Consider the following 25,031-nt stretch of genomic DNA (forward strand, 5'->3'; position numbering starts at 1 on the left):
TTCAGAAAATGTATTTCAAACCAGTGAGAGATCCAAGGCATAGTTTAACAGTGTAGAAGTAGCCTAAATACTTATCCACATCTTAACATACATTGCCTTCAGAAAGTGTTCAGACCCCTGGACTTTTTCCCACATTTTGTTACAATACAACATAATTCTAAAATTGATTAAATCGTTTTTTCCACCCTCATCAATATACACACATCGCTAATTTATCATTTAAAAAAACTGAAATTGACACATGTATTCATTTACATAAGTCTTTAAACCCTTTACTCAGTACTTTGTTGAAGCACCTTTGGCAGCGATTACAGCCTCAAGTCTTCTTGGGTATGAAGCTACAAGCTTGGCACACTTGTATTTGGGGAGTTTCTTCCATTCTTCTCTGCAGATCCTCTCAAGCTCTGTTAGGTTGGATGGGGAGCATCGCTGCACAGCTATTTTTAGGTCTCTCCGGAGATGTTAAATTGGGTTCAAGTTCTGGGTTTTTATTAAGGATCACTCTGTACTTTGCTCTGTTCATCTTTGCCTCCCAGTCCCTGCCGCTGAAAAACATCCCCACATCCCTCTACCATAACTCTAGAGCTCTGTCAGAGTGACCATCGGGTTCTTGGTCACCTCCCTGACCAAGGCTCTTCTCTCCCAATTGTTCAGTTTGGCCGGGCGGCCAGCTCTCGGAAGAGTCATAGAGATTCCAAACTTCTTCCATTTAAGAATGATGCACAGTGTTCTTGGAGACCTTCAATGCTGCAGAATAAATTTTCCCGATATCTGTTCCTCGACACAATCCTGTCTCGGAGCTCTACGGACAATTCCTTCAACCTCATGGCTTGGTTTTTTGCTGTGACATGCACTGTCAACTGTGGGACCTTATATAGACAAGTGTGTGCCTTTCCAAATTTTGGCCAATCAATTGGATTTACCACAGGTGGACTCCAATCAAGTTGTAGAATAATCTGTAGGATGATCAATGGAAACAGGATGAACCTGAGCTCAATTTAGAATCTCATATCAACAGGTATGACTACTTATTTAAATAAGTTATTTCTGTTTTCTATTTTTTATATATTTGGTAAAATTTCTAAAAACCTGTTTTCACTTTGTCGTTATGGGGTATTGTGTGTAGATTGCTAAGGATTCATTTTTATTTAATCCATTTTAGAATAGGTCTGTATTGTAAAATTATTGGGAAAAAGTCAAGGTGTCTGAATACCTTCCGAAAGGCACTGTACTTAGCTCAACTTTTGCCAAAACTTGATATATCACTGATATTCATTAACATTAACATCTATGGGAGATTTAAAGAATAGTAACAACTACATCAACATAAGTGAATGTTCCAAATTGTGTCATCGGGATCATGATAAAAAGTGTAGTTAAGAACAGCTAACTTTCCCGAAGCATCATTTCATTATCCCAAACCACGCGTTTCTCCTGAACCAATGACCGAGCACATTTTGCAACAACATCTACCCAGAAGCGCAAATGAGAAAAACATATGGAGCCGACTTACCATTTCAGTAGCACATTTTAACACCATTTCAGTAGCACAATTTAAAACCATTTCCCCATGACATAGAGTATGTTAGGAGTGATTTAAGCCATGAGAACCACAGCATGGTTTCAGTAAATAAATCACAGAGGAAAGATGATAAAAACCATGACAAAGAAAAGAGAAAATTGAATACCCACCTTCAACACGGTTGTCTTCTGCAAGCAGACGGACGAATGGGCGGAAGGAGAAAGAGGAAAAGGAAGACATTCGTTAAGCAGCATGCAGACTGGTACAGGGCCGTTGCATGTCGTAACCATGCAAGGCAACACACATCACATGCAAAGTGCCCTACTTTGTACTTCATCGACAACCCCTGCAGAGGGGAAGTCTCGGTGATTCAGAAGCCCTACTAACTGGCGGGGTTTCAATGCTGCAGAGGACTTTGTTTGTTCAATGTCTGTTCAACTATATAAATTACACTCTTTGTAAGCTATCGGCTATAAAAGTGGGTCTGTCTTCATCTCTGGATCCTGTTTTGGGATATATGACATCATAAGTATTTGATCATATGCCTACCTGGGATACAAGACACAGCTATATTTGTAAAAACTATAAGCTTGTTTAGACCTTGAGTGGATTACTATGCCCCATCTGGATGGCTTTATGTTTGCTTTGTTGTTAGCTTGTCTGCTAGCTTGTTGTTAGTGTGTCAGCTAGCTTGTTGTTAGCTTGTCTGCTAGCTGTTGTTAGCTAGTCTGCTACAGTAGCTTCTTGTAAGTTTGTCTGCTAGCTTGTTGTTAGCGTGTCTGTTGTTAGTTTGTTAGCACAGTGCCAACTGTGCATGTACTCTTTCAATCCCATTTACTAGCTTGTCTACTGTAACAAATTATTGGTTACAGGATTACATTCAAGTGGGAGAAAACAATATGAGTTAGCAAATGTATTGGCGAAAGCTACAAAATGATATAAAATAAGGTGTGAAGTGGTTTTGAATAGGGGACATGCAGTATTCAGTGACAGTGAAATGGGGAGATATGATGTGGTGTTCGTCAGAAGAGAATGCTATATATATATTTTGGAATATCAGTCTTTATTTATTTTAAAGGCATAAACTGAAAATTGGCAAATGCAATAATACATTTTTGCCAGATGTGCAGTTACTGTTTATGGTGGGGACTGCTGAAAGAGAGGGAGTGTGTGTCTGGACTTATAAAGAGGCAGAGAGAGGGTTGAGTGGCATCAGGTCTGGACTTTAACATCATTTAAGTGACCTCATGTTCTAATAACTCATAAATAATCAGTAGTGAGCAGAGATTAGGTCCTTGAGGGGAGAATCACCCCGCAGTGAAAGTGAGATTGTTGACATGGTGATAAGGAATAAGGAACATACCCATTCATGTGTGGTCTAAAAACAGTAACAAGACCAAAAAAGTTGTCAGGTCTGTGCCAAAATGATGGGAAATATATTTCAGAAAGTATGTGTTACAATATAGCATTACATTTGGATAAAGTATGTGTTAGAATAAAACATGCAATACATATTGAACAGAGAGGATATAGAATCACATGAGCCACCTAAAACAGAACAACATGTCAGTCAACATTTCTCATCAACATGGCATGTAAGTGTTAGAATTTTAATGAGTAAATAAGGGAAACTACTGCCTGTTAGAGATAACGAATGCCTATTAGAGATAACCACTGCCTGTTAGAGATAACTAATGCCTGTTAGAGACAACTAATGCCTGTTAGAGACAACTAATGCCTGTTAGAGATAACTACTGCCTGTTAGAGATAACTAATGCCTGTTAGAAATAACTACTGCCTGTTAGAGACAACTAATGCCTTTTAGAGATAACTAATCCCTGTTAGAGACAACTAATGCCTGTTAGAGATAACTAATGCCTGTTAGAGATAACTACTGCCTGTTAGAGATAACTACTGTCTGTTAGAGATAACTAATGCCTGTTAGAGATAACTAATGCCTGTGAGAGATAACTAATGCCTGTGAGAGATAACTAATGCCTGTTAGAGACAACTAATGCCTGTTAGAGACAACTAATGCCTGTTAGAGACAACTAATGCCTGTTAGAGATAACTACTGCATGTTAGAGATAACTACTGCCTGTTAGAGATAACTACTGCCTGTTAGAGACAACTACTGCCTGTTAGAGATAACTACTGCATGTTAGAGATAACTACTGCCTGTTAGAGATAACTACTGCCTGTTAGAGACAACTACTGCCTGTTAGAGATAACTAATCCCTGTTAGAGACAACTAATGCCTGTTATAGATAACTATTGCCTGTTAGAGATAACTAATGCCTGTAGAAATAACTACTGCCTGTTAGAGATAACTAATGCCTGTTATAGATAACTACTGCCTGTTAGAGATAACTAATGCCTGTTAGAAATAACTACTGCCTGTTAGAGACAACTAATGCCTTTTAGAGATAACTAATCCCTGTTAGAGACAACTAATGCCTGTTAGAGATAACTAATGCCTGTTAGAGATAACTACTGCCTGTTAGAGATAACTAATGCCTGTTAGAGATAACTAATGCCTGTGAGAGATAACTAATGCCTGTGAGAGATAACTAATTCATGTTAGAGATAACTAATGCCTGTTAGAGATAACAAATTCCTGTTAGAGATAACTACTGCCTGTTAGAGAGAACTGATGTATAACAAATCAATTCAGAAGGTTGACTTTGTAGAAATATCGATAAATACAACTTTTACAAAAGGTGAATACTATTGATTTTAACACCAGGGGTGGCCATTTACAATACATTTAAGTAAATTTACATTACATTTAAGCCCATTTACATTACATTTAATTCCTTTTACATTACATTTAAGTCCATTTTACATTACATCTGTAATATGTTTTAACCAGACATGAATTTGAAGGAGACATTTGTTATTAGAATGCAAAGTTTTAAGATTAGATCAATAATGGCATGCACTCTGATTCTACAGCTTTAGAAGTATATAAGTAATATAAGATATGGTTTTATGTTTTTATCCAAAAAATATACATCTAATATATAATATGCAAGTAATATAAGATATACTGTAAGTAATATAAGATATCAGTAATATAACATATAAGTAATATAAGATTTAACATTTACGTAATGTAAGATACAAAAAATAAAAAAGTAATATAAGATATAAGTAATATAAGATTTAACATATAGGTAATATAAGACATAAGTAATATAAGATATAAGTAATATAAGATTTAACATATAGGTAATATAAGACATAAGTAATATAAGATATAAGTAATATATGATTTAACATATAGGTAATATAAGACATAAGTAATATAAGATATAAGTAATATATGATTTAACATATAGGTAATATAAGACATAAGTAATATAAGATATAAGTAATATAAGATTTAACATATAGGTAATATAAGACATAAGTAATATAAGATATAAGTAATATAAGATTTAACATATAGGTAATATAAGACATAAGTAATATAAGATATAAGTAATATAAGATTCAACATATAGGTAATATTAGATATAAGTAATATAAGATATAAGTAATATATGATTTAACATATAAGTAATATAAGGTATAAGAAATATCATATCAAATATGTTTTTTTATTTAACTCGGCAACGCTGGGCCAATTGTGCGCCGCCCTATAGTACTCTAAATCACAACCAGATGTAATGCAGACTAGATTCGAACCAGGGACTGCAATGACACCTCTTGCACTGAGCTGCAGTGCCTTAGACCACTGTTCCACTCGGGAGCCCAAAGTAATATAAGATTTAGGTAATTTAAGATAAGATATTTTGTAATGTGAGTAATATAAGATTTAAGATAGAAGTCATATAATAAACTCAGCAAAAAAATAAACTACCTCTCACTGTCAACTGCATTTATTTTCAGCAAACTTAACATGTGTAAATATTTGTATGAACATAACAAGATTCAACAACTGAGACAAGAACTGAACAAGTTCCACAGACATGTGACCAACAGAAATGTAATAATGTGTCCCTGAACAAAGGGGGGTCAAAGTAACAGTCAGTATCTGGTGTGGCCACCAGCTGCATTAAGTACTGCAGTGCATCTCCTCCTCATGGACTGCACCGGATTTGCCAGTTCTTGCTATGAGATGTTACCCCACTCTTCCACCAAGGAACCTACAAGTTCCCATTCATTTCTGGGGGGAATGGCCGTAGCCCTCACCCTCTGATCCAACAGGTCCCAGACGTGCTCAATGGGATTGAGATCCGGGCTCTTCGCTGGCCATGGCAGAACACTGACATTCCTGTCTTGCAGGAAATCAAGCACAGAACGAGCAGTATGGCTGGTGGCATTGTCGTGCTGGAGGGTCATGTCAGGATGAGCCTACAGGAAGGGTCCCACATGAGGGAGGAGGATGTCATCCCTGTAACGCACAGTGTTGAGATTGCCTGCAAAGACAACAAGCTCAGTCCGATGATGCTGTGACACACCGCCCCAGACCCTGACAGACCCTCCAGATTCAAATTGATCCCGCTCCAGAGTACAGGCCTCGGTGTACAGGCCTCAGTTTGAGCACTGATGGAGGGATTGTGCGTTCATGGTGTAACTCAGGCAGTTGTTGTTTCCATCCTGTACCTGTCCCGCAGGTGTGATGTTCGTATGTACCGATCCTGTGCAGGTGTTGTTACACATGGTCTGCCACTGCGATGACGGTCAGCTGTCTCCCTGTAGCGCTGTCTTAGGCGTCTCACAGTATGGACATTGCAATTTATTGACCTGGCCACATCTGCAGTCCTCATGCCTCCTTGCAGCATGCCTAAGGCACATTCACGCAGATGAGCAGGAACCCTGGGCATCTTTCTTTTGGTGTATTTCAGAGTCAGAAGAAAGGACTCTTTTGCGTCCTAAGTTTTCATAACTGTGACCTAAATTGCCTACCGTCTGTAAGCTGTTAGTGTCTTAACGACTGTTCCACAGGTGCATGTTCATTAATTGTTCAATCTTTATTGAAAAAGGATGGGAAACAGTGTTTAGTGTTTAAACGCTTTACAAGGAAGATCTGTGAAGTTATTTGGATTTTTACGAATTATCTGAGAAAGACAGGGTCCTGAAAAAGGAAGTTTATTTTTTTGCATAGTTTTTATAAGTAGTATAATATTTAAGATATAAGCAATATAATATATAAGATATAAGTAATATAAAATATAATATTAGATATAAGTAAAATAAGATATTTATTTATTTCACCTTTATTTAACCAGGTAGGCAAGTTGAGAACAAGTTCTCATTTACAATTGCGACCTGGCCAAGATAAAGCAAAGCAGTTCGACACATACAACGACACAGAGTTACACATGGAGTAAAACAAACATACAGTCAATAATACAGTATAAACAAGTCTATATACGATGTGAGCAAATGAGGTGAGATAAGGGAGGTAATGGCAAAAAAAGGCCATGGTGGCAAAGTAAATACAATATAGCAAGTAAAACACTGGAATGGTAGATTAGTAGTGGGAGAATGTGCAAAGTAGAAATAAAAATAATGGGGTGCAAAGGAGCGAAATAAATTAATAAATAAATACAGTAGGGGAAGAGGTAGTTGTTTGGGCTAAATTATAGATGGGCTATGTACAGGTGCAGTAATCTGTGAGCTGCTCTGACAGCTGGTGCTTAAAGCTAGTGAGGGAGATAAGTGTTTCCAGTTTCAGAGATGTTTGTAGTTCGTTCCAGTCATTGGCAGCAAAGAACTGGAAGGAGAGGCGGCCAAAGAAATAATTGGTTTTGGGGGTGACCAGAGACATATACCTGCTGGATCGCGAGCTACAGGTGGGTGATGCTATGGTGACCAGCGAGCTGAGATAAGGGGGGACTTTACCTAGCAGGGTCTTGTAGATGACATGGAGCCAGTGGGTTTGGCGACGAGTATGAAGCGAGGGCCAGCCAACGAGAGCGTACAGGTCGCAAAGGTGGGTAGTATATGGGGCTTTGGTGACAAAACGGATGGCACTATGATAGACTGCATCCAATTTGTTGAGTAGGGTATTGGAGGCTATTTTGTAAATGACATCGCCGAAGTCGAGGATTGGTAGGATGGTCAGTTTTACAAGGGTATGTTTGGCAGCATGAGTGAAGGATGCTTTGTTGTGAAATAGGAAGCCAATTCTAGATTTAACTTTGGATTGGAGATGTTTGATGTAGGTCTGCAAGGAGAGTTTACAGTCTAACCAGACACCTAGGTATTCATAGTTGTCAGAGCGTCCAGAGTAGTGATGTTGGACAGGCGGGCAGGTGCAGGCAGCGATCGGTTGAAGAGCATGCATTTAGTTTTACTTGTATTTAAGAGCAATTGGAGGCCACGGAAGGAGAGTTGTATGGCATTGAAGTTTGCCTGGAGGGTTATTAACACAGTGTCCATAGAAGGGCCAGAAGTATACAGAATGGTGTCGTTTGCGTAGAGGTGGATCAGAGACTCACCAGCAGCAAGAGCGACATCATTGATGTATACAGAGAAGAGAGTCGGTCCAAGAATTGAACCCTGTGGGACCCCCATAGAGACTGCCAGAGGTCCGGACAACAGACCCTCCGATTTGACACACTGAACTCTACCAGAGAAGTAGTTGGTGAACCAGGCGAGGCAATCATTTGAGAAACCAAGGCTGTCGAATCTGCATATGAGGATGTGGTGATTGACAGAGTCGAAAGCCTTGGCCAGATCAATGAATACGGCTGCACAGTAATGTTTCTTATCGATGGCGGTTAAGATATCGTTTATGACCTTGAGCGTGGCTGAGGTGCACCCATGACCAGCTCCGAAACCAGATTGCATAGCAGAGAGGGTATGGTGAGATTCGAAATGGTCGGTAATCTGTTTGTTGACTTGGCTTTCGAAGACCTTAGAAAGGCAGGGTAGGATAGATGTAGGTCTGTAGCAGTTTGGGTCGAGAGTGTCCCCCCCCCCCCCCCCCTTTGAAGAGGCGGATGACCGCAGCTGCTTTCCAATCTTTGGGAATCTCAGACGACACGAAAGAGAGGTTGAACAGGCTAGTAATTGGGGTGGCAACAATTTCAGCAGATCATTTTAGAAAGAAAGGGTCCAGATTGTCTAGCCCGGCTGATTTGTAGGGGTCCAGATTTTGCAGCTCTTTCAGAACATCAGCTGACTGGATTTGGGAGAAGGAGAAATGGGGAAGGCTTGGGCGAGTTGCTGTGGGGGGGGGGCAGTGCTGTTGACCGGGGTAGGGGTAGCCAGGTGGATAGCATGGCCAGCCGTAGAAAAATGCTTCTTGAAATTCTCAATTATTGTGGATTTATCAGTGGTGGCAGTGTTTCCTATCTTCAGTGCAGTGGGCAGCTGGGAGGAGGTGTTCTTATTCTCCATGGACTTTACAGTGTCCCAGAACTTTTTGAGTTAGTGTTGCAGGAAGCAAATTTCTGCTTGAATATTGGTTTCTAGTTTCCCTGAAAAGCTGCATATCACGGGGGCTGTTCGATGCTAATGCAGAACGCCATAGGATGTGTTTGTGTTGGTTAAGGGCAGCCGGGTCTGGGGAGAACCAAGGGCTATATCTGTTCCTGGTTCTAAATTTCTTGAATGGGGCATGCTTATTTAAGATGGAAGAAATTTAAAAAAAATAACCAGGCATCCTCTACTGACGGGATGAGATCAATATCCTTCCAGGATACCCCGGCCAGGTTGATTAGAAAGGCCTGCTCGCTGAAGTGTTTCAGGGAGCGTTTGACAGTGATGAGTGGAGGTTGTTTGACCGCTGACCCATTACGGATGCAGGCAATGAGGCAGTGATCGCTGATATCTTGGTAGAAGACAGCAGAGGTGTATTTAGAGGGCAAGTTGGTTAGGATGATATCTATGAGCGTGCCCGTGTTTACGGCTTTGGGGAGGTACCTGGTAGGTTCATTGATAATTTGTGTGAGATAAAGGGCATCAAGCTTAGATTGTAGGATGGCTGGGTGGTTAAGCATGTTCCAGTTTAGGTCGCATAGCAGCACGAGCTCTGAAGATAGATGAGGGGCAATCAGTTCACATATGGTGTCCAGAGCACAGCTGGGGGCAGAGGGTGGTCTATAGCAAGTGGCAACGGTGAGAGACTTGTTTTTAGAGAGGTGGATTTTTAAAAGTAAAAGTTCAAATGGTTTGGGTACAGACCTGGATAGTAGGACAGAACTCTGCAGGCTATCTTTGCAGTAGATTGCAACACTGCCCCCTTTGGCAGTTCTATCTTTTCTGAAAATGTTGTAGTTAGGAATTGTTGGTGGTCTTCCTATGCCAGGATTCAGACACAGCTAGAACATCCGGATTGGCAGAGTGTGCTAAAGCAGTGAATAAAACAAACTTAGGGAGGAGAATTCTAATGTTAACATGCATGAAACCAAGGCTATTACGGTTACAGAAGTCATCAAAAGAGAGCGCCTGGGGAATGGGAGTGGAGCTAGGCACTGCAGGGCCTGGATTCACCTCTGCATCACCAGAGGAAAAGAGGAGGAGTAGGATAAGGGTACGGCTAAAAGCAATGATAATTGGTCGTCTAGAATGTCTGGAACAGAGAGTAAAAGGAGGTTTCTGGGGGCGATTAAATAGCTTCAAGGTATAATGTACAGACAAAGGTATGGTAGGATGTGAATACAGTGGAAGTAAACATAGGTATTGAGTGATGATGAGAGAGATATTGTCTCTAGAAATATCATTGAAACCAGGAGATGTCATCGCATGTGTAGGTGGTGGAACTAATAGGTTGGATACGGTATTGTGAGCAGGACTAGAGGCTCTACAGTGAAATAAGCCAATAAACACTAACCAGAACAGCAATGGACAAGGCATATTGACATTAAGGAGAGGCATGCTTAGCGGAAAGATCAAAAGGGTCCAGTGAGCAGTGAGGTTGGTTGGGGTCACGGAGATTCAGACAGCTAGCCGGGCCATCGATAGCAAGCTAACATTGCATGGAGGTCTGTTTTTAGCCACCTCGTGTGTTTCAGTCGGTAGGATTAGTGGGGTTCCGTGTGGTAGAGGGGATCAATCCAATTCGCAAAAAAAAAATAGATATCGTTTTCGAGGCCCAAGAAAAAAGAAAAAAAAATGGTCCTATAGATCTATTCAGATAGCAGCCAATAAGACAGCTAACGATTAGCGGGCCACAGATAACGTTGCGACGGAGGAGCCAGCTGGATAACTCCTTCGGGCAGATAACGTCGGTAGTCCAGTTGTAAAGGCCCGGTGGGGCACCGCGTTGACAGTAAAACGGGTCCGGATAGGTGATTGTAGCCCAGGAGTGGCTGATGGAACTCTTCAGCTGCCTAGCTCCGGAATAATTGATGTTTGCTCCGGGATCGACGTAAGCCGATAGTCACACGGATAGCAGCTAGCTAGCTGCAAGATCCAGGTATAAATGTCCAGAGCTTGCGGTTGAAATTCGGGGACATGGAGAGAAAAATAGGTCCGGTATGTTCCGGTCCGAGTCGCGCCGTACAAAACTGCCGATAGATTTTCGAGCTAAAGGATAGCTGATGACCACAAACCGTGGTTAGCTGAATACTAACGATTAGCCAGTAAAGAAGCTAACTAGCTTTTGGCTAGCATCTGGTTAGTTTCTGGCTAGCTTCTGGCTAGCTTCTGGCTAGCTTTTGGTTAGCTTCTGGCTAGCTTCTGGTTAGCTTCTATGGAGGATTACAGATTTGAGGTAAATAATACTTTCTTTTTATATATATAAATTGGTGAGGCGGGTTGCAAGAGAGTGTTTTGAAGTTGGGTTTATGGAAAATAAAAAAATATATTTAAAAAGGTATGCGAAGAAAGTTATATATATATATTTACATATATATATACGGGACACGACAAGACGAGGACAAAGGACGTCTGACTGCTTTGCCATCTTGGTGAAAATTGTATAATTGTATAATATAGTATATGAGTTATATTAGATAAGTCATGTAAGATAAGTAATATTATATACACGTATTTAATATAAGATATGTGATATAAATACGTAATATAAGATATAAGTAATATAAGATATTTTACAGTATAAGTAATAACTATAGAATGAGTCCTTTCTTCATCTGGAAGCATGGTGTCGTCATGCAGGTATACCTACAAGTTGGACATAAGGCCAAACAGCTGAGCTCCTAGCGCCCATCAGATGAAACAAGTATCCATCCTACCTCTCCTCAATGGTTTCAAGTGATTTATTGACCAAGAAACTTACCAGCACATCAGCTCCCCTTCCAAATCAGACACCATGCACCACAAACAACCAACCAAAATGTGAGAGCAGCAGCATTTTGTGAACAAAATAGGACGCAAATGATGTAATAATGAAGAGAATCACAATTATGTGATTTGTGATTTTGTTATGATAAGAGGAAATGTTGAAAATGTTTGTCTGTCATTTCTTCAATTGTGCTGTGCTCGGAGGACGTACAATGAGTGTAGGCTATATATATATATACAGCTCTGTCTGAGTTGTCAGAATGGGCATGTAAGGAAATATTGGGCACTTTGTTCACAAAAGGATAGCTTGATGATGAGAAGCACGCTGCCTGTTCAAAAAGCATTCTGGGGTGGCAAAAGGCATTGAACTGGCATGGTGATGTGGCAACAGTAGCGATGAGAGGAGAAATGTAAAAAAGCAGGGTCTGTTTGCTGATATACCTCTATAGCTGTGTCTTAGTTATCATTCCACAGGAACACCTTAGCATTGAAAACATTTCACCGGGGTGAGAGAGTGTTCTTTGGATTGTTAGAATGTGACTGTATTTTGACAAGGATAACAGATATCTTTGTGATGAATGTGTCATTCTAATAAAATGGTTTTCGATCCACAATCTGTCCAATGATTTTATCACAGTTTTATTATTATGTTTCCAGTGTTTCCCTTCCTCTTATTTTAGTCATTTTAAAACATACTTTACTTTTTTAAATAAGAATCACATCCAATGGAATCTGCTTTACTGTAATTTAACTTTGATAAAAATGAGTTCATCCAGTCCTGTAGTTTAATGCACTCTTAACAATCTACACATACAAAGAAATAGAAAAGTAGGGTCAAGGAATCTCTATGGCAACCTAGGACAATGTCTAGGAACAGCCAATAAGTACAAACCAAGACAGATAATCCAGACAATGACTAAAGCTAACAGTAGTTCAAATCCTGTTTCTATACTGCCAAGCTATGTACGTTCAAATCATGTTTCTATACTGCCAAGCTATGTACGTTCAAACCATGGTTTCAGTCAATTCCATACTGAACTTAAATTGAAAATTCTTAATTCATACCAGTAGTTTCCTTTTCTGACCCAAACTGTTGAACATGACCTTTATACTGTATTCCATTGTAACGGGTGTCGTCGTCTGAAGAAGAGGAATCGGACCAAAGCTCAGCGTGGTAAGTGTTCATGCTTTTTATTTAAACTGAACACTAAACGAAACAGTCCTGTCAGGTGCAGAAAACACTAAACAGAAAATAACTACCCACAAAGCATAGGGGGGGAAAAGCTACCTAAGTGTGGTTCCCAATCAGAGACAACGATAGACAGCTGTCCCTGATTGAGAACCATACCCGGCCAAAACAAAGAAATACAAAAACATACAGAAAAGAACATAGAATGCCCACCCAAAAGCTCTCTAAGGTCAGGGCGTGACATCCATGTTAACTATACTAGCTGAATAAGACATATGAAGGGCTCTATTCAGTCTGGATCGCTGAAGAGTTACAGATTACTTGATCTAAATGTAAAGGGAGTTACCGTGAATGCAGTCTCGGCTAACGCGGGAATGTTGCCTCTAAATTTCAGTCACCCTGTAATGCTGAACCTCCGCGATACGGAATTGAATAGAGCCCGAAGACTCAGCTGTAGTGTTTAGCCAAGTGCCTTTCATCTAACAACCTCTTGTCAAACTAGGGTTCATGACAGATATCACCATAATACCCCCATCACACACGACATGACACTACCCATCACAAATCTACACAGGCTACTATCGTATGGGTGTTCCTTTAGTGCAGTACCTTTTAGCTAACAACAATTCAAACTAGGGTTGATGTTATGACAGATACCATTTACATCAACCCCCCACCCGTTCAACACACACACACACAGACACAAAACTGCCCATTCCAAATCTACGCAGCTGGCTGTCTAATAATCCAGGCAGGAGAATAAACCTCCCGAATCCCTTTGATGAAGCAGCGATACCACGGCCATTGTTCTGTTAATACCACACAACAATACACTCTACCCAGCTCCTAGTCCTGAGCAAACAACATCTTATACATGTGCTGCATGACATAGTGACATGTAGAGCCCATGATTATAGTCAAACCGCTAGCTAGTACACGCATACAGTACAGATCTCTACCCGGAGCATAATATTACCTCTCCACTTCTTCAACTACTTCAAATCACATGGCCACTTCCCTTGCATAGAGCATCTGTATTTAATCAACAACTATATTGCTTTTCTTTAGCCTTTACACTGAATTTGGGACAAATCATTTGGGACAAAACATTCACCGAACCCTAAACCTCAACTACATCTTGTAATAAATAATGTGGATATTGAGCTTGAGGTGACTAAACTGCTTGGAGTAACCCTGGATTGTAAACTGTCAAGGTCATTACATATTGATGCAACAGTAGCTAGGGCGGGGAGTCCTAGTTTGTCACACCTGAACTAGTGTTCAGTCGTGTGGTCAAGCGCCACAAAAAAGGACTTTGTTCAGAACAGGGCAGCAATGCTGGCCCTTGGATATACACAGAGAGCTAATATTAATAATACATTCATAATATATATATATATATTATTATTTTTTTACCTTTATTTTACTAGGCAAGTCAGTTAAGAACAAATTCTTATTTACAATGACGGCCTAGGAACAGTGGGTTAACTGCCTGGCTGAAAGTGGAGGAGAGATTGACTTCATCACTAATTGTATTTATGAGTATGGCAGCAGCTAATGGGGATCCATAATAAATACAAGTAAAAATACCTTTCCACACACAGACTGCATTCATAAACATATGTATTCAATCAGTAGCAATGTGGAAATCTGTTAGAAATTAAGCCATTGCTCTTTCATCTATCCAGCTCCAATACAGTCAACACATACAGTTCAACACTGAACCTCCCACATTACCATTGCCAAATCAGTGGAGAAATTGAACCTGATTGAACATCTCTGGAGAGACCTGAAAATAGTTGTGCAGCGACGCTCTCCATCCAGCCTGACAGAGCTTGAGTGGATCTGCAGAGAGAAACGGGAGAAACTCCCCAAATACAGGTGTGCCGAGCTTGTAGCGACATACCCAAGAAGACTTTAATCGCTGCCAAAGGTGCTTCAACAAAGTACTTAGTAAAGGGTCTGAATACATGTGATATTTAAAATTTTTTTTTTTTTTTCTTTGCAAACATTTCTAAAAACCTGTTTTTGCTTTGTCATTACAGGGTATTGTGTGTAGATTGATGAGGGGGGGGGGGGGGGGGGGGGGGACGACAATTTAATCAATTTTAGAATAAGCCTGTAACGTAAAAACAAAATGTGGAAAAAGTCAAGGGGTCTGAAAACTTTCCGAATGCAATGTATACCTGGTCTACCTGATATATACCTGGTCCAACCTGCTCTATTGGAAATACAGTTGAAATCGGAAGTTTACATACACCTTAGCCAAATACATTTAAACTCAGTTTTTCACAATTCCTGACATTTAATCCTAGTAAAAAATCCCTGTCTTAGGTCAGTTAGGATCACCACTTTATTTTAAGAATGTGAAATCTCAGAATAATTGTAGAGGGAATGATTTATTTCAGATTTAATTTCTTTCATCACATTCCCAGTGGGTCAGAAGTTTACATACACTCAATTAGTATTTGGTAGCATTGCCTTTAAGTTGTTTAATTTGGATCAAACGTTTCTGGTAGCCCTCCACAAGCTTCCCACAATAACTTGTGATAACTGGTGAATTTTGGCCCATTCCTCCTGACAGAGCTGGTGTAACTGAATCAGGTTTGTAGGCCTCATTGCTCGCACACAATTTTCAGTTCTGCCCACACATTTTCTATAGGCTTGAGGTCGGAGCTTTGTGATGGCCACTCCAATACCTTGACTTTCTTGTCCTTAAGCCATTTTGCCACAACTTATGTATGCCTGTTTGTGTCTCCTGACCCCTCCTGTGTCTCCTGATCTCTCCTGTGTCTCCTGATCCCTCCTGCTGCTCCAGTTTCAACTGTTCTGCCTGCGGCTATGGAACCCTGACCTGTTCAGCGGACGTGCTACCTGTCCCAGACCTGCTGTTTTCAACGCTCTAGAGACAACAGGAGCGGTAGAGATACTCTCAATGATCGGCTAAGAAAAGCCAACTGACATTTACTCCTGAGGTGCTGATCTGTTGCACCCTCGACAACTACTGTGATTATTATTATTTGACCATGCTGGTCATTTATGAACATTTGAACATCTTGGCCATATTCTGTTATAATCTACAACTGGCACAGCCAGAAGAGGACTGGCCACCCTTCATTGCCTGGTTTCTCTCTAGGTCTGTTCCTAGGTTTTGGAATTTTCTAGGGAGTTTTTCCTAGCCACTATGCTTCTACACCTGCATTGCTTGCTGTTTGGGGTTTTAGGCTGGGTTTCGGTACAGCACTTTGAGATATCAGCTGATGTAAGAAGGGCTATATAAATACCTTTGAGTTAATTTGCTTGGGTCATTGTCCATTTGGAAGACAAATTTGGCCATTCCAATACCTTGACTTTGTTGTCCTTAAGCCATTTTGCCACAACTGTGGAAGTATGCTTGGGGTCATGGTCCATTAGGAAGACCCATCTGCGACCAAGTTCTAACTTCCTGACTGATGTCTTGAGATGTTGCTTCAATATATCCACATCATTTCCCATCCTCATGATGACATCTATTTTGTGAAGAGCACCATTCTCTATTGCAGCAAAGCACCCCCACAGCATGATGCTGCCACCCCCGTGCTTTACGGTTGGGAGGGTGTTCTTCGGCGTGCAAGCCTCCCCCTTTTTACTCCAAATATAATGATGGTCATTATGACCAAACAGTTCTATTTCTGTTTCATCAGACCAGAGGACATTTCTCCAAAAAGTACAATCTTTCTCCCCATGTGCAGTTGCAAACCGTAGTCTGGCTTTTTTATGGCGGTTTTGGAGCAGTGGCTTCTTGCTTGCTGAACGGCCTTTCAGGTTATGTCAATATAGGACTCATTTTACTGTGGATATAGATACTTTTGTACCTGTTTCTTTCAGCATCTTCACAAGGTCCTTTGCTGTTTTTCTGTGATTGATTTCGCACCAAAGTACGTTCGTCTCGAGAGACAGAAGGCGTCTCCTGCCTGAGCGGTATGACGGCTGCGTGGTCTCATGGTGTTTATACTTGTATACTATTGTTTTTATAGATGAACGTGGTAACTTCAGGCGTTTAGAAATTGCTCCCAAGGATGAACCAGACTTGTGGAGGTCTTCAATATTGTTTTTCTTGACTGATTTATTTTGATTTTCACATGATGTCAAGCAAAGAGGCAATGAGGTTGAAGGTAGGCCTTGGAATACATCCACAGGTACACCTCAAATTTTCTCAAATGAAGTCAGAAGCTTCTAAAGCCATGACATCATTTTCTGGAATTTTCCAAGCTGTTTAAAGGCACAGTCAACTTAGTGCATGTAAACTTCTGACCCACTGCAATTGTGATACAGTGAATTATAAGTGAAATAATCTGTCTGTTAACAATTGTTGGAAAATGTACTTGTGTCATGCACAAAGTAGATGTCCTAAACGACTAGTTAATGTTAAATGTGCAACCATAGGGAAAAACAATTCTAGATCACCTGTACTCCACACACAGAGACGCGTACAAAGCTCTCCCTCGCCCTCCATTTGGTAAATCCGACCACAACTCTATCTCACAACACAAAAATTAAAGCAGGAAGCACCAGTGACTCGGTCTATAAAAAAGTGGTCAGATGAAGCAGATACTAAACTACAGGACTGTTTTGCTATCACAGACTGGAACATGTTCCGGGATTCTTCCGATGGCATTGAGGAATACACCACATCAGTCACTGGCTTCATCAATAAGTGCATCAAGGACGTCGTCCCCGCAGTGACTGTATGTACATACCCCAACCAGAAGCCATGGATTACAGACAACATTCGCACTTAGCTAAAGGGTAAAGCTGCTGCTTTCAATGTGCGGGACTCTAAACCGGAAGCTTACAAGAAATCCTGCTATGCCCTGCGACGAACTCTCAAACAAGCAAAGCTTCAATAAAGGGCTAAGATTGAATCATACTACACCGGTTCCGATGCTCGTCTTATGTGGCAGGGATTGCAAACTATTACAGACTACAAAGGGAAGCACAGCCACGAGCTGCCCAGTGACACAAGCGTACCAGACGAGCTAAATCACTTCTATCCTCGCTTCGAGGCAAGCAACACTGAGGCATGCATGAGAGCATCAGCTGTTCCGGATGACTGTGTGATCATGCTCTCCATAGCCGATGTGAGTAAGACTTTTAAACAGGTCAACATACACAAGGCTGTGGGACCAGACGGATTACCAGATCGTGTGCTCTGGGCATGTGCTGACCAACTGGCAGGTGTCTTCACTGACATTTTCAACATGTCCCTGATTGAGCCTGTAATACCAACATGTTTCAAGCAGACCACCATAGTCCCTGTGCCCAAGAACACAAAGGCAACCTGTCTAAATGACTACAGACCCGTAGCACTCACGTCCGTAGCCATGAAGTGCTTTGAAAGGTTGGTAATGGCTCACATCAACACCATTATCCCAGAAACACTAGACCAACTCCATTTTGCATACCACCCTAACAGATCCACAGATGATGCATTCTCTATTGCACTCCACACAGCACTTTCCCACGTGGACAAAAGGAACACTTTTGTGAGAATGATATTCATTGACTACAGCTCAGCGTTCAACACCATAGTGCCCTCAAAGCTCATCACTAAGCTAAGGATCCTGGGACTAAACACCTCCCTCTGCAACTGGATCCTGGACTTCCTGACAGGCCGCCCCCAGGTGGTGAGGGTAGGTAGCAACACGTCTGCCACGCTGATCCTCAACACTGGAGCTCCCCAGGGGTGCATGCTCAGTCCCTTCCTGTAGTCCCTGTTCACCCACGACTGCATGGCATTCCATTTGCAGATGACACAACAGTGGTAGACCTGATCACCGAAAACGACGAGACAGCCTATAGGGAGGAGGTCCGAGACCTGGCCGGGTGGTGCCAGAATAACAACCTATCCCTCAACGTAACCAAGACTAAGGAGATGATTGTGGACTACAGGAAAAGGAGGACAAAGCACGCCACAATTCTCATTGATGGGGCTGTAGTGGAGCAGGTTGAGAGCTTCAAGTCCCTTGGTGTCCACATCAACAACAAACTAGAATGGTCCAAACACAAAGAGGGCACAAAGAGGGCACGACAAAGCGTATTCCCCCTCAGGAAACTAAAAGGATTTGGCATGGGTCCTGAGATCCTTAAAGGCTTCTACAGCTGCAACATCGAGAGCATCCTGACCGGTTGCATCACTGCCTGGTACGGAAATTGCTCGGCCTCTGACCGCAAGGCACTACAGAGGGTAGTGCGTACGGCCCAGTACATTACTGGGGCTAAGCTGCCTGCCATCCAGGACCTCTACACCAGTCCGCGTCAGAGGAAGGCCCTAAAAACTGTCAACGACCCCAGCTACCCCAGTCATAGACTGTTCTCTCTACCACATGGCAAGCAGTACCGGAGTGCCAAGTCCGTAGTGTGCCCCCCATAGTGTGCCCCCCAACCCCCCCCCCCCTCTTTTTATGCTGCTGCTAATCTCCGTTTATCATATATGTGTAGTAATTTAAACTATACATTCATGTACATACTACCTCAATTGGGTCGACCAACCATTGCTCCTGCCATTGGCTAACCGGGCTATCTTCATTGTGTCCCACCCACCACCCACCAACCCCTCTTTTACGCTACTGCTACTCTCTGTTCATATGCATAGTCACTAAAACCATATCTACATGTACATACTACCTCATTAAGCCTGACTAACCGGTGTCTGTATGTAGCCTCAATACATGTATTGCCTCGGTACTGTATATAGCCTGTCTTTTTACTGTTGTTTTAGTTCTTTCCCTACCAATTGTTCACCTAATTTGATATATACCTGCTCTACCTGATATATATACCTGGTCCACCTGCTTAGGTCTGTTGAATTTCTTTGCTATTTATTTATTTTGTCATTGTTTGTTTTGTCTGGTTTTTTTCAATTACTAAAGAGTTTGACAACCTTAATTGCATTGCTGCTTCTGGCTGCATCAAGCTGGTATCACAGTCTGATACTCCCTTTCTAGACAACTGCTAAACAAACAAAGAAGCAGTAAACCAGAAAGAAACCACAAAAGCCTTAAGGGGGAAAATAGAAGTGACTTAGCAGCCTCAAAGGTCAATGCCACAAATTATATTGATTCAGAAAAATGTATCAATTTGTTGTTACAATTTAGGCCAAATCAACAATAATGAGAGTGTGTGGCCATCCCTCAGCTGTGCAGTCTGGTTTTATCTTCACACACACACGCACACGCACACGCACACACACACACACACACACACACACACACTCTCTAATGTATCCCAACAGACCAGAGGAGGGTTATAGTTGCATCTCTTATTTTCCACAGACCACAGTTAGTCATGAGAAAGAAAGAGAGAGATATGGATGGGGGAGAGAGGGGGGACTGGAGAGAAAGCGAGATGGGGAGAGAGGGGTGTGGAGAGAAAGGGGAAGGGGTAATGGAATGATAAAGAAAAAAGGAGAGAGGGAGAGAAGAAAATGATGGGGGCCAAGTGACCAGCCACTCTTGATGGAAATCGATAAAACCTGCAGCTGGAAGCTTGAGGTACGGTGCAGGATTTCAGGGTTACATCCCAAATGCCACCCCACCCCCATAGGGCTCTGGTCAAATGTGATGCCCTATATAAGGAAATAGGTTGTAATTTGAGACAAACACACCATTTCCTCACTCACCAGATGATTCTGCTGGCACTTGTATCCAGAGCCAGCACAATCTGGGCTTTATCTAGCCTATCATTAGCACTTTATTGATCTGAAGCTGAGCTAGCATGGCTAGTTACCTAGGTATTAAACCAGTGCAATGAAATCTGAGCTACTAAGGCTAAGTAACAAGTGATCTACCGGTCACGGCCACACCTCAGCGCTTGGTTCCTCTCTAGGTTTCTTCCTAGGACACTAACTTTCTAAGGAGTTTTTCTAAGCCACCGTGATTCTACATCTGCACTGCATGCTGTTTGGGGCTTTAATGCTGGGTTTCTGTATAAGCACTTTGTGACATCTGCTGATGTAAAAAGGGCTTTGTAAATACATTTGATTGACTGATTGATCTATTTGGGAAGGTGTTTATACAGTAACTATCTATTAGCGAGGAGGTCTATACATTAACTGTCTATTAGGGAGGAGATCTAAACAGTAACTATCTATGAGGGAGGAGGTCTATACACTATTAGGGACGAGGTCTATACAGTAACTATCTATTAGTCAGGAGGTCTACACAGTAACCATATATTAGGGTTGAGGTTTATACACTATTAGGGAGGAGGTCTATACAGTAACTTTATATTAGGGAGGAGGTATATACACTATTAGGGAGGGGGTCTATACAGTAACCATATATTAGGGTTGAGGTTTATACACTATTAGGGAGGAGGTCTACACAGTAACTATATATTAGGGACGAGGGCTACACAGTAACTATACATATGGGAGGAGGTCTATACATTAACTATATGTTAGGGAGGAGGTCTATACAGTAACTATCTATTAGGGAGGAGGTCTATACAGTAACTGTCCAGTTGTCTATTCTTCCTTTGTACCTTATGTTTTATTGAAAATGTTGAGCTGAAACAAGAGATTGAAGGGCTTAACATATTGTGAAAATGTAGGCCCATGGTACATTATTGTTCTGTAGAATACACTAAAGCAATGTGAAACTGAAAAACCTCAGTGGAAATAGCAACATTAGTTCTGCCAATACCATAAAACAGTAATATACTATCACTACCCCATGATACATTTCCTGGTAACAGCTTCTCCACTCCCTATTGAATACCACCAGTATGTATGTAGCCAACCAACTTACTCTGGTGTGAATCTATGCACTGCTACAGCAGCTACGCCAGTATATTTTCTCAGTCCCAATCCCCAATACACTGTTATTATACACTGTATAGTTCACTGCTAGGCTAGCTATGCCAGTATCTGGTTTTCAATTCCAAATACACTGTTATTATATACTGTATAGTTCACTGCTAGACTAGCTATGCCAGTATCTGGTTTTCAATTCCCAATACACTGTTATTATACACTGTATAGTTCACTGCTAGACTAGCTATGCCAGTATCTGGTTTTCAATTCCCAATACACTGTTATTATACACGGTATAGTTCACTGCTAGGCTAGCTATGCCAGTATCTGGTTTTCAATTCCCAATACACTGTTATTATATACTGTATAGTTCACTGCTAGACTAGCTATGCCAGTATCTGGTTTTCAATTCCCAATACACTGTTATTATACACGGTATAGTTCACTGCTAGGCTAGCTATGCCAGTATCTGGTTTTCAATTCCCAATACACTGTTATTATACACGGTATAGTTCACTGCTAGGCTAGCTATGCAAGTACCAGGCTTTCAATCCCCAATACGCTGTTATTATATACTGTATAGTTCACTGCTAGACTAGCTATGCCAGCCTCTGGCTTTCAATCCCCACACTGTGCTACTTTAATTCAGTTGATACGTGGACAATGAGAGTCCATCCGCCTGTTTGGCTTTTTCCACAGTCGTCCTTTACTCCTTTATCTGCTATGGTCCAGACAGAGGGGATTGTGGGAAGGAACAGATGCACTGAAGACCTTTCTATTCTTTGACATCTTGTGGGTCGTCTGACTGCATGCCTGATCCAATGGGATAATCATAAACAGACTAGTTTATAGTTCTAATAAACTTCATCCGAGGGATTGACAATAATGGGGATAGTATTACAGTTGTGGATTTAAATCTTTATTTTTGGCATGCCATAGATTATAGTCTCAACAGTGATGTGATGATGCCTTGCTGCGGTGGAATTAAGGAGATAATACGACATAGAGGATCAAAAATGTGGCTATTTCAGCATAACAATGCAACCTAGAGGATCATAGGTTTGGCAATTTCAGCATATTTCAGAGACATCATAAAACACAAGCTATAAATAATTTGTAGCAAGCTGCTCATGAAATTAGAGCAACTAGCTTTTCTCTTTTTAAACCACTCACTATAGTTAACTAAATATTATCTTACTATGTGAGGTTCTTCTTCATATTAGCCTTTAATACCACTAGCAGACATAGTTATTCAAACATTATTGCAATATGCAATTGGACTCCAAGACTATGGGAAAAATGTAATTTCATCATGGACATAGAAAGAGCAGTGTAAATTATTACTGCACGTGCTGTAAAAATGAGAGACTCAGTTTGAGTCCTGTCCTTCCTCCTTCCTCTAGCATTACAACTACTGATTGTGGGCCTGCTATAAAATGCTGTTTTAACTCGCCAACACACACTGGGATCTAAGGATCTATCCTTCCTTCTCCTCTGTGTGGAGAATATCTTTCCTCAGTATCTGAATCCAATCAGATTCAGATTTCCAAAGCAAACATCCAACAAACAAGCAGCTAAATGAGATTGGGTTTAGCATATAAACAAAGCTACGTTTCTGTAGCTAAATGCTACATGGAAACATAATTACACTGGCTAGGCTAACATTGCTAAGTGCTACACTACACTATCAATGTAATTGTCTGCATCATTTCCAATCCCCCATATTTACAAAGAAATATACTGAACAAACATATAAACGCAACATGCAACGATTTCCAATATTTTTCTGAGTTACAGTTCAAGGAATTCAGTCAATTGAAATAAATAAATGAGGCCCTAATCTATGTATTTCACATAACTGGGCAGGGGCTCAGCCATGGGTGGGCCTTGGAGGGCATAGGTTCACCCACTTGGGAGCTAGGCCCACCTACTGGGGAGCCAGACCCAGCCAATCAGAATACATTTCTCCCCACAAAAGAGGCTTTATTACAGACAGAACAGCTCCGGTGGAAATTCCTGCAGTCAACATGCCCATTGCACGCTCAAAACTTGAGACATCTTTGGCATTGGGTTGTGTGACAAAACTGCCCATTTTAGAGTGGCCTTTTACAAGGCGCACCTGTGTAATGATCAGCTTCTTGATTTGCCACAGCTATCAGGTGGATGGATTGTCTTGACAAAGGATAAAATGCTCACTAACAGCGATGTAAACACATTTCTGAACAAAAATTTAGAAATAAAACGTTGTGCATATGGAACATTTAAGGGATCTTTTATTTCAACTCATGAAACATGGGACCAACACTTTACATGTTGTGTTTATATTTTTGATCCATGTATATATTCCTTCTTTATTATTTTCTCCTAACCCTACCACCTCTCCCATAATTGGAGTAAACTAATGTAAAACAATACTTAGGCTACTACTTCTACTACCAGCTTATACATACTATATACATTTTACGGACACAGGATATTTTTCAATGGTTATCTTTTGTTTATTTTTAGTCTCATCCTTCAGCTACCCTCAACCCCTCCCATCTATCTCTGAAGCCCATCCAGTTGCACCCTTCAGCTCCCCTCAACCCCTCCCATCTATCTCTGAAGCCCATCCAGCCCCATCATTCAGCTCCCCTCAACCCCTCCCATCTATCTCTGAAGCCCATCCAGCCCCATCCTTCAGCTACTCTCAACCCCTCCCATCTATCTCTGAAGCCCAACCAGCCCCATCCTTCAGCTACCCTAAACCCCTCCCATCTATCTCTGAAGCCCATCCAGTTGCACCCTTCAGCTCCCCTCAACCCCTCCCATCTATCTCTGAAGCCCATCCAGCCCCATCCTTCAGCTACTCTCAACCCCTCCCATCTATCTCTGAAGCCCATCCAGCCCCATCCTTCAGCTACTCTCAACCCCTCCCATCTATCTCTGAAGCCCATCCAGTCCCATCCTTCAGCTACCCTCAACCCCTCCCATCTATCTCTGAAGCCCATCCAGCCCCATCCTTCAGCTACTCTCAACCCCTCCCATCTATCTCTGAAGCCCATCCAGCCCCATCATTCAGCTACCCTCAACCCCTCCCATCTATCTCTGAAGCCCATCCAGTTGCACCCTTCAGCTCCCCTCAACCCCTCCCATCTATCTCTGAAGCCCATCCAGCCCCATCCTTCAGCTACCCTCAACCCCTCCCATCTATCTCTGAAGCCCATCCAGCCCCATCATTCAGCTACCCTCAACCCCTCCCATCTATCTCTGAAGCCCATCCAGTCCCATCCTTCAGCTACCCTCAACCCCTCCCATCTATCTCTGAAGCCCATCCAGCCCCA

The 25,031-nt window shown here is 41.6% G+C and overlaps 1 protein-coding gene across 8 annotated transcripts in view; it reads right to left on the bottom strand.

Moving 5' to 3' along the window:
- LOC110503044 (neurexin-1a) overlaps positions 1-25,031 on the bottom strand; it is a 738,556-nt gene that overhangs the window by 678,120 nt on the left and 35,405 nt on the right. For all 8 annotated transcript variants that reach the window (XM_036960888.1, XM_036960884.1, XM_036960883.1 and 5 more), the window contains exon 3: positions 1,693-1,710. In XM_036960888.1, the coding sequence (XP_036816783.1) occupies positions 1,693-1,710 (18 nt within the window). The remainder of the gene's footprint in view (positions 1-1,692; positions 1,711-25,031) is intronic.

This window comes from Oncorhynchus mykiss, chromosome 23 (genome assembly GCF_013265735.2).
Source record: "Oncorhynchus mykiss isolate Arlee chromosome 23, USDA_OmykA_1.1, whole genome shotgun sequence".
Classification (NCBI taxonomy): domain Eukaryota; kingdom Metazoa; phylum Chordata; class Actinopteri; order Salmoniformes; family Salmonidae; genus Oncorhynchus; species Oncorhynchus mykiss.